This window comes from Mirounga angustirostris, unplaced genomic scaffold, assembly GCF_029215605.1.
Source record: "Mirounga angustirostris isolate CCGP_5_RB_7025 unplaced genomic scaffold, mMirAng1.0.hap1 SCAF_2, whole genome shotgun sequence".
Taxonomy (NCBI): domain Eukaryota; kingdom Metazoa; phylum Chordata; class Mammalia; order Carnivora; family Phocidae; genus Mirounga; species Mirounga angustirostris.
In genome coordinates, this window is record NW_026991710.1 from 55929652 (window position 1) to 55940883 (window position 11232).

Consider the following 11232-nt stretch of genomic DNA (forward strand, 5'->3'; position numbering starts at 1 on the left):
GCAAGCAAACAATTCTGGTTTTTGTAAACAGCTGCTCTGAGAAAAAGAATTATTTCTGTTATAAATATTTATAAATCTACCTTTTTTATTTTAAATCCTAATATATAAGTAAATACTATAGAATTCACCCAACTACTCTTCTGATTGAACAATACCAACCACTTATTGTTATGATTTTTACGATAGAGGGTCTATTTAAAGCTCAATTTCACACCTTATTTTCTAGATATTTCATCTGAAAATGAAAACCATAATTCTTCTTGGGCTACTGGGAGCCACAATGTCAGCCCCAGTAAGTGATTTCATGGTACCTCTAAAATCATCCTGTGAAACTGTAACAAATCTTTCTTTGACCATTTCTGGGTTTTATTTTTTAGCTTATCCCACAGCACCTGATGTCTGCAAGCAACAGCAATGAGGTTAGTTTAAATACATACAACAAGCTCTCCATTTTTTTTTTTTTTTAGGGAAACCCAGGGGAGAAGAGATAAAAACCTTCATTTTCTAGCTCGCACTTTCTCAAATAAACAAATCTTAAAAAGGAGGGGGGAAAGGCACCTGGGTGGTTCAGTCAATAAAGCCTCCTACTCTTGACTTTGGCTCAGGTCAAGATCTCAGGGTCTTGAGATCTAGTGCCCCTCTAGTGCCCACAATCAGCAGAAAGTCTGCTTGAGATTCTCTCTCCCTCTCTCTCCCCCTGTCCACCATGCTCTCTCACTCTTTCTCTGAAATAAATAAATAAATCTTTTTAAAAAGCCTTAATTAATTTATCCTGCATTCCTATCCACTAGCTCTTATATCCGAATGCATTTCCAATGTTCATGTTTATTTGGTATACCAGGTTTTTTCCAGAATATTATTTTGCTCCCTTGTGTGACTGTAAATTCTTTAAAGGCAGAGACAGTATCTCATATATCTTTTTATTTTAATAGCACCCAATATGGGTGTACACAGGTGTTTAAGAGCATAAAAATGACTGACTAAACCACTGGAATGGGCTGAAGTTGTGCAATCTCAGACCCAGCAGGGGAGAGGTCGTTAAATCCCATTCTCTAATCACTGTAATTTAGTACAAGCTTAGTGAGAAAACACCCCTAGCAGGAAACTGATTGGTCAGCCCTGGCTTGTTCTATATTTGTAGTAAATCTTGTTCTTGATAGTTTTAGCATCTGTACTCATCTTGTTTTCATATTATCTTTCCTTTTCTAGTTACTTCTGAGTCTTAATAATGCTCAACTTCAGCCCCTACAGCTTCAGGTACCTCAATAATTATTTTAAGAATATTTTTTGACTGCTTAGTTCTTATAGTACTTTGTAGAGAAAAAAATGTTTACTGATTTCATTTCTGAAATCTCAATTTTTAAGGTTATGAATTTGTCCGATATATTCTAACGACCATTTATTTGAAGACAAAAGTAAACGTTGCAATCTGATTAACATTTACTTATTGAAAACTTGGTAAGTGCCAGGCACAAATTCTCACAACTGTGAGATAAATTAACTACTTACACAAAGTCATACTCAACTGTTAAAAAAAAAAAAAAAAGGACTTAAAACCAGTCTGGCAACTGCAGAAACCATACTCTTTATCCATCTCATTCTGCCCCATATTTTTTATGGCCATTGGGAAGTTGGCATTCTTCATGCTATTTGCACAGCTCATAATGTGCTAAGATGCCATCCTTTTTTATAATGCAGCAATGGAATTACAGAAATTGTCTACATTTTGCCTTTTTCTTGCTTAGGACTGATTTTAAATTCTTTTCAAAATGAAAGAGAAATGCTTCCTTTCTTCCTTTTGTGTCCTTCCAGGGCCCATTTAATTCATGGATCCCTCCTTTCTCTGGGATCCTGCAACAGCAGCAGCAAGCTCAAATTCCGGGGCTCTCTCAGTTCTCTTTACCAGCTCTTGACCGGTTTGCTGGGCTGTTCCCCAATCAGGTACCTTTCCCAGGACGGGTCAGTTTTGCCCAAGGAACCCAGGTGGGACAGCTGGACGCCTCACAGCCTCAAACACCACCGCAGACCCAGCAGGGCCCTAATCACGTAAGTCGGGCCTCTCCTATCCTGTTGTTCTGAGGAGAGAGAACACACGCTGAATGTGAAAATGAGTAAGAATCAGCTTTAAAAGAAGACAGCAGTTACTGAGAAAGACTTCTTTCTCATAATTTGCTCTACCATCACTGGAAATACTTCCTTTTCTGATTTCTAACATGAAAAATACCATTTAAATCAGCTCTTCTATCACAGCCACAAGTCAAGAGTATTAAAAACATGTCCGAGAAAAGATAATTAGGGAAATTTCATCTTTAAAGAAGAAACAATTTGCATTAATGATATACATATAATACATGACCTTTGTTGTCATAGAAGTCTTTTTTTTTTTTAAAGATTTTATTTATTTATTTGACAGAGAGAGAGATAGCGAGAGCAGGAACACAAGCAGGGGGAGTGGGAGTGGGAGAGGGAGAAGCAGGCTTCCCACTGAGCAGGGAGCCCGATGTGGGACTCAATCCCAGGACCCTGGGATCATGACCTGAGCCAAAGGCAGACGCTTAACGACTGAGCCACCCAGGTGCCCGTCATAGAAGTCTTTAATACAAATTATAAATGCATATGGCTAGGTCTAGGAAAAACAGCTCTGGAATTTTATGTTAAAAAGTCAAATATAACTGGGGTGCCTGGGTGGCTCAGCCGGTTAAGCATCCAACTCTTGATTTTAGCTCAGGTCATGATCTCAGAGTCGTGAGATCCAGCCCCATGTGGGGCTCTGTGCTGGGCGTGGAGCCAGCTTAAGATTCTCTCTTCCCCTTTTCCTCTGCCCCTCCCCACTGCCTGCACTAACTCTCTCTCTCTCTCTCTCTCTCTCTCTAAAAAAAAAAAAAGTCAAGTATAACTTTTTTATACCTTTTTTGGCAGGTTATGCCCTATGTGTTCTCCTTCAAAATGCCTCAAGAGCAAGCTCAGGTAAATGAGTAGAATACCATCCCTCCTACAGACAGATGGCTAACTATACTCTCTATCTAATGCTTTCTTTTATACTTGTAGCTGACTCCTATAGCAGGGCTATGAACACTAATAGAATTATCACTGTCTAGTACCACTGTTACTGGGCTGGCATCAGTTTGTTAATGTTAGGCTCACTTAATAACGCCTGAAGAAAGGACAGCTAAGGAGAGTCCCCAGAACCCCTGAGTTTCCAGGGCATTACTGTATTGGGAATAAAAGAGCTCCATAAGCTGTAGGTCTTGGTCCCTCTGCATGATGTTTGTACTGGCATTTGGAAACTCAAGAGAAATACCATGGGCTGACTTTGCCTAACCCTAAATTTTGTTTCAGAGGGAGATGCATTAAACAGATAAAATATAATATGATGTACAGATAAGAAACACTTGCCACATTATTTGGCAGTCAGGGCATTCTGCTCAAACTATTACCAGGATATTTTCAATTTAATTACCTATTACAATCAAATGGTGGTGATTTCCATTAAACCTTAAAAAAATGAATACCAACTAGTATTATCATTAGAGTAATATGGAAAACCCTCTCAAGATTAGTTTCACCTAATTAACTTTTAATAGACTAGGTTCAAAGAAATAGGGACATGGATAAATTATTCACTAGCAAAGTACTGACCATTTCATAAAACGTTATACCACTTGGCTCTCATGTGATCATAATTATGTAATTTTTGTCCCACGCTCATTATAAAATAAAAGTTACTTCTAGACATTACCTCATTCTATGCCAGAGCCTTTAGAGAGGTAGATACATGGTAAGTGGGATTACTTCATTTTAAGGATCAGGGAACTAAGTCTTAATGAGATTAAATTCCCAACCTTAATGAAAGTAAATAGCTGAGTTGGAATATAATTCTTCATCTTTCCTTAACCACTAAACCAATGGTTCTCCACCCTGGCTTTGCATTAGAATCTCTGGTGGTAATTTGGAAAATTACAAATGCCTGGACCCTACCCACACCTAATGAATTAAGACCTGATGAGTAGATCCCAAATAAGATTATCTACTAAAATGCTCAAAAGGTGATTTTTAATTCTTAGCCAGAAATAAGAACCATTGCAAAAAATGTACTTCTCAAACTATAGTTGTTTTTTTAAAACTTATGTTTAATATAGTCTCTTATTTAATTATTCAAGGACACAAAACATACTAAATTCTATGTATGTACTAGGATCCCCATTTTCTATAAACACATATGCATGTATAGACACACACAGGCATAAATGGAAGCCAATACATGATAATGTGGGTGGTAAAGTTGCAGGTGATTTTATTTGTTCCTTGTCTATTTCTGGATTTTCCAAATACTCTAAAAAGGCTTATGGGTTATCTTTAAAAAAATGGCAATTAGTAAAGGCAACACATTCTTGAGAATTCATTCATTATCACAGAACTTCTAATACCATTCCTGCAGAATAATGATTCTTAAAAAACATAGGGAAAATATCCGGTAAGTCAGACATGACTTCTTAGATATTCACAAAGTAAACTGTACATAAAGTTTGTATATAAAGTATACAGTTTGTATAAAAAGTCCACGGTGCCCTTTCTTAAAAGCCTATTATTTTACTACTACTTCTTTCATGTGTTTGGTCAAGCAACCTTGAAACAAAGTCCAGTATCATGTGCAATATGAGTTATTTCTAAAGTTTGAGAAGGGCTGCTTCACACATTATTTTGTTCATAAAGTTACTAGATATAAACTGAAGATCTTTTTTAAAAGGCCTCTGCTGATGTAAAGGAAGCTCTTACATACTTCTCTGTTTACAAATAGATGCTTCAGTACTATCCAGTCTACATGCTCCTACCCTGGGAACAATCTCAACAAATAGCCACACGATCACCTCCACAAACAGGACAGCAGCAATTTGAGGAGCAGGTACTACTGTTTGACTTTAGTCTGACTAGTTCCATCTGAGACCAGAGGAGATATGGTAAATCTTCAGAGGAGAGAATATCTGAGTATATTTACTGCAAAAGCTCAAAAGCCTGAACTGGTGGTCACAAAAAGATACAGTGCGTTCCAAACAATGAATCATGGAATACTACATCAAAAACTAATGATGTAATGTATGGTGATTAACATAATAAAATAAAATTTTAAAAAAAGATACAGTGCATTCTCCTAACATATCACTAATTTGGAAATGCCCAAAGGCTGGATTTTAAAAGAATGAAGTCAGTGAGTGGACTTCAATAAAATCAGAGGCCAAAAGATGAATCATCTTGGAAAATTTTTTTTCTGACTTTTAAAAAGCTACGAGCATCCTTCTTGTCACGTTTACATGTGGTTATTATTAAGGAAAAAAAAAATAGCTTCCATGATGGAAGGCACCTATGATCACTAGATAACGTTAATATTGAGTTTTGTGGACCTACAGTACATTTTTAGAATTCTAATGTAATTTCAGGTGGCCCATATATAATTAGATTTCTTTTAGTTAGAATGGGGAAAAAATTTAATAGTTTATCACCACTCTAAAACTAAATTAGAGAAAACTGAAAATTATGCTTTAAGTGACTGGTAGTAGTAATTCTAATTAAGTTGTGTTAGTTTAAAGAGAAAAGAATTTTAACCTAGAAATCATATGGTATTAAAAAGATGCTTCGTAATTTAACAATAATTTTTACCACCTAGATCATATGAACTTTCAAAAAAGCATTTAATATAATATAAATATACATAGTTTTAAGTAATAATTTATTACAAAATTATGACAAAATCATCACAGCAAATCTAACCCATTTTTCAAAAATCTGACAGATGCCATTCTATACTCAATTTGGATATATTCCAGTACAAGCAGAACCTGTAAGTAATGCATACATTTCATTGAAAAAAAAAAAAAACCTAACTTTTGAAACGACTTGCTTCAGAAATGTATTAAATCTATCAGCACCCTTCAGCCAAAAACCATTAGGAACACACCCATAGTTGAACAAAATTAGATTTATCTACTCATTGCAATGAGGGAAGACCCACATGGGGAACAGTGGGGTGTCTTAATAGGAAGATGACTGACTGTTCAAAGGGTCTGGGCATCTGTCAGGTGATTTTGAGGAGAGTTCAAGAAATAATGGTCCACTCTGAATTGGGTGTTCTCAAGAAGTGATGGGTAATTCTATGACTGGTAATTAAACAATTCTTACCTAGAAGATAAAGGCAAAGAAGAGTGAGGCAAAGGCTCTGAAATGGTAAAGAAGGAAGAGTTACTCAGATTATCCAGGATATAAGGATGCCTGGAATTTTTGTGGCTTGCATGGCAACCTTCTTTAGACAAGATTACACAGTGGTTTTGGTTTTTTTGTTTTTTGTTTTTTTGTGTTTTTTGTCTTATTTCATCGTGTTCAGACTTGACCTTGTCTGATGTCCGTATTCTGTAGGATTGTTAATGTTCAACAGAACACCAGGGCCTAGCAGCAAATGTCCGGTAAGCTCCTGACAACACAAGCAGAGTTGTGTGTCCTGTGTCAGGAGCTACTTTTCTCTTTTGCAAATCTAAATGATTATCTTTGTTTTTAAGAAACTAAAATTGAAGAATTTGGGAAGTGTGTAGCTGCCTTGGATGCAAAACCACATATTTTATAGATGAAAAATTTAGACTTTTTTTCAACTTTCCAATGTTACAGGTTATGCTGGGAGGATGGCAGCAATTAGCCTTAGATCCCCTCCTAGGCCCAGCTCTTGAAACTGCTGTGATGGTAAGATCCCTTACCACATTGTGCTCCCAGAGGTCAGCAACTGGGAGCCGACAGTTTCCTGCACTATTGTTCATTTTAATGGACTTTACTATTATTTTTCCACCAACAATTATTATTCCTTCCACCTATAGTCTTTTGCCAGTCAAGATTCAATTTACTCAGTTCATCAAATATTTACTTCCCTATAACAGATAAACTCCTAGGGACACTCATTTAAAATCAGGTATTAAGAGACATCCACATTTGCTGGCATATATTTATAGCCATTCTATGATAGATTATAATCTAAAAAACTAATAAAGTCCTTTACTTCTTAAATAAATTATTTACCTTGCATATCAATCCTGTTGCTTTATATTCTTCCCAATTTTGACCTTGTATTTGAACCTGTAATTGCTTTGTGTTCTTTCTAATTCTCTATAGCCAGCAGGAGGAGTGATACCATATCTACAAAAAGAAGTGATAAACTTTAAACATGCCAGTGGAGGAATTTTCATTCCTTCAACTTCACAAAAATCCAGTACTACAAATTCTTTTGCTCCTGCTATCGACCCAACTATTACCCCAGAGTTGATGGAAAAGAAGGTAGAGTAATCAAAGATTTATTTTATGTAAGAAATTGTTATCTAATGGAAAATATAAAGTTAATGCTTAATTTATAAGACTCAGTCATAGAAATAATGAGAGACTTAATGATATAGTAAAATACATGGCCTTTACCTTAAATAGGCCAATAATTGATTACTAGTAATCAATTAGAATATAATTTAATTTTGATTTAATAAGCACTTCTTATGAATATCCTTTTCTCACTAGGCCAAGACTGATTACTTAAAGGAACCGTAAGATGTCCTAATCATTCAGAGTTTTTGGTAGGTATTTGCCAAAAGGCATGCATTAAGTACCGTGATACATCCTAAATAAAAGAGAAAAAAACAACATACTGTCAGGGGAACTCATGAAGAGGTCTTACCAAAATCAAACAAACAAAAAAAGTTAGTGTTTATATAGTTCTATAAAGCTAATAGTAATTGTGGGACTTCAGCAACTTTTTAAAAATAAAAATAAATTTTGAGAACCATGTCTGCCTATGCCATAAATTTGGTATAAACTCTGAAAACACAAGTAGTAAATATACTAGGTCCATGTAAAAGATATTTTACAAACACAAAATAGAGTCAGTTCTCCTAAATAATCACTTTACTTTGCAAGCTAGAAGTTTTAACAATGTCAATACATCTGTATTAGACTGGAATGAAATAAAGTCTCAAAGTGATTTTAAAAAAATGTAAAAATCGCATGGAAATTTAAATCCATGACCTTCCTATCAAACATAACCTTAATTAATTACCTGTCCTAATGGGATTGGTCAGCTGTGAGGCTCATGGGTGTTTGTGATAGAAGGGCAGGCTGGGATGGCACCAAGAAGTAAAAAACACACACTAAAAAGCAAACAATTTGGCCTGAAGGGGAAAAAAAAGCCAAGGGTTTTTTGAAATCTCCTCCTTGCTGCCTATGAGTCTTTTCTGATTCCTACTTCTGTGAAAATGAATCCTAAGCATTCTTCACTTTAAAAAAAGTCTATAAAATATAACCAGAGTGAATAGTTTAGCACCTCTTCAGGAAAGTCTCTTTTATAACATGACATTTTGTACAATGCAAATCAATTCAGGTTATTTAATCAGAAATACTAAAGGATCTCAGTGTAGTATGACCTTCCTTCTATGTGAAAACAGTGCCAGAAGTAGTTTTCTAGTTTTTATTAAGCATTTTGGAAAATATCTAGGAAATGTTCCACAAAACAGTCTAATGGTATTAAAATGCACTCCTATCTTATTTTTCAGAGAAAAAGCTATGGCAGTGCCCCGGATATCATTTTAGGCTATTTGCTTCCTCACTGCTAATATCAGTTCTTCGAAATACACAAAATACTCTTCTCTTGAATTTATTTTTACTTATGAATAATATTATACTCTTTAAATAAGTCATAGAATCATATAATACAATCATATAATAAGTCCTGTTCTTTACAAAATTATGTTTCTTTTCAAATATCCTATCAATGCATAATCTAGAAAGTAGCAACAAGAATAAAGCTAATTATCACTGGACCAACTAGATCATTGCATTTCTTGTTTATTAAGGATAGCTTTGGAAAATGAGAATAAAGATACACTGTCATTGGATTTTTGAGTGTGGTGATGGTGACTAATGAACTAAAGTATGTACCTTGGACATATCATCTCATTATTACCCCCAGGCCCATTCAGCTAGACTCCTTCTGATGCACTTCCCCTCAGAATCAAAATATTTGGTGGCAGGTATCATGAAGAGCACGGTCCCAGTAAGACACAGCTACACAGAGAGATGGCTGTCCTCACCGAAAAGGTTAGATCCCTAGGAAGATGTATGCTGGTTTGAGGAGGCAGCATCCTGTAGAGAAAAGGGCATAGATTTAGGATTTCATCATATCTGGCTTTCAATGTGGTTTTGAGCCTTCAGCAAGTCACTTAACCTGAGTCTCGGGTGTAAAACAGAGATAACAATACCTTTTAGAACTTCTGAAGGGACTACATGAAGTAACATATAAGATACCTGGCCATACAAAGTACTCAGAAAATGGTAATTCCCCCCCTTTCACTTGTTACTATGGAGACTTCTTATTTTCTTAGCTTTGGAGCTACAGCTGAAATTCTGAGAAAACAGGAAAACTGACATGTAATATGCTTTATATATTTGTATGTAGATGTGAGTTGATGTGTGTGAGTGCATGCACACAGAAAGAAAATGAATACATGAATGTGTTAAGTGGTTTCAAACAAATCTGGTTAGTATTCTAGGCTTTAAAGTTGATCAAAATTCCTAGAATCATACCTTTTCCAGAATTTAGTAACATTATGACTCTAAAAACTGCTACTTACCCTGTGGAAGAGCAACCCAATAATCACATATTCTGTTTCATCTTATATTTTCTCCTTTTCCCCTAAGTTGGTGAATTGAATGAATGTAATTCTGGGTAACTGACTGACGTCTTACTTTGGACATGATACAGAGATTCATACATCAAGACGTCTGATGAAAGCAGTTATTCAGCACTTGAGAACATTGTGTCCCCAAATTCCAAGAGTTCACAAGGTCACTGAAAAAATTGCATGAGGTCATTGATGCTGAGTGTTTAGAAAACAGGCACACGCTCAACTTCTCTTCAAGGAGGAGGAGAAAGGGGGTGGTCAGAGACGAAAGAGGAGAGATGAGCACAATATAGCTACTCTGTTCAAGGGACGGTGAAGAGAAGCAGAACTCAGGGAAAACTACAAAACTCCAAGCATCAAACTAAAATCGAGTCAAGAGTTTGGCCATTATCAGAGGCACCTGGGTGGCTCAGTCGTTAAGCTTCTGCCTTTGGCTCAGGTCATGATCCCAAGGTCCTGGGTTCGAGCCCTGCATCGGGCTCCCTGCTCAGCAGGAAGCCTGCTTCTCCCTCTCCCACTCCCCCTGCTTGTGTTCCTTCTCTTGCTGTGTCTCTCTCTGTCAAATAAATAAATAAAATCTCTAAAAAAAAAAAGTTTGGCAATATCAGGGGCTACAATAATAAATACTGTGAAAAATATGAGGATTACATAAATACAACAGTAACAGGTAAAAGCATAAAATGGAGAAGTATTACATAAAATAATGCAATGTTAAACATTGTTACTCTGAGAATAAATATTTTGATAAAAACATTCATATTAAGCTAAGTATGCTGAAATTATTTATTCTAGGCAATATTACTAGGACCTTATTACTCTGAATAGCTTTAACAGATCCAATGTAGTGACTTAGCTTAAAAAATAAATTCTCTAATCTCTGACTGTTCAGGATCCAATCTGTTTCAGGAAGATGTTAAATCATGTTAAGGTATTCATGAGCAACAACTATGTTTGAAAACCTGAATACTATAATTGCTATCAATGAAATATATTACATTTCAAAGTACTTTATAAAAGAACTTTAAACTCTACCATTTTTGTTAGCAAAGTTAGGAAGACAAAAAAGTACACTTAATGGAAATATCACCAGAATACTAGCAAAAAACTATCTTTTGTTTGTTTTAATCCTAACATCCCAATTGCCCCATCCCAGGCCAATGAAAAAAGGTGAAGCAGAAAAAGGCAGCTCAACCAACTCATTATGTACTGATTTGAACAGAAAAAAAATCTACATAGAATAATTTCTCTAAAATAAGCTCTGCATAGATTTTATAATCCACAATGTTTTGTTTTGTTTTGCTTTAAATGTTTCTTTTGGGGAGGGGACATCACACTTCTACTCAATTAAGAGAAACATTTTTACAGTCTTGAGGTCTTTTATATTTTTTACACTTACCATGACACAAATTCATGGGGAATGGGTTCCAGTGCTCCTCAAAACTTTCTTCAATGGTTGCTTCTTATCTGAATGTACTAAAATAGCTTTAGTTCAAGACTAAAATACAGAATCCATGCATGACTTCACCTTCAACAT

At 35.6% G+C, this 11232-nt stretch overlaps 1 protein-coding gene and 1 long non-coding RNA gene across 2 annotated transcripts; one reads left to right on the forward strand and one right to left on the reverse strand.

Moving 5' to 3' along the window:
- The first annotated feature begins 228 nt into the window (after positions 1-228).
- On the forward strand, positions 229-8957 carry ODAM (odontogenic, ameloblast associated). Its single transcript, XM_045881061.2, has 11 exons — positions 229-292; positions 378-419; positions 1210-1257; positions 1813-2046; positions 2920-2967; positions 4799-4903; positions 5789-5836; positions 6655-6726; positions 7150-7311; positions 7543-7598; positions 8571-8957. Exons 1-10 carry the CDS (start codon positions 242-244, stop codon positions 7570-7572), a joined length of 840 nt encoding a protein of 279 aa, XP_045737017.2. The 5' UTR covers positions 229-241; the 3' UTR covers positions 7573-7598; positions 8571-8957.
- On the reverse strand, positions 7054-10250 carry LOC135362953 (uncharacterized). The gene is made up of 3 exons (XR_010408480.1): positions 9648-10250; positions 8956-9159; positions 7054-7173 (listed from the first exon to the last, which is right to left on the reverse strand). It is a non-coding gene; the product is annotated as an uncharacterized LOC135362953 (long non-coding RNA).
- Between the last annotated feature and the right edge of the window lie 982 nt (positions 10251-11232).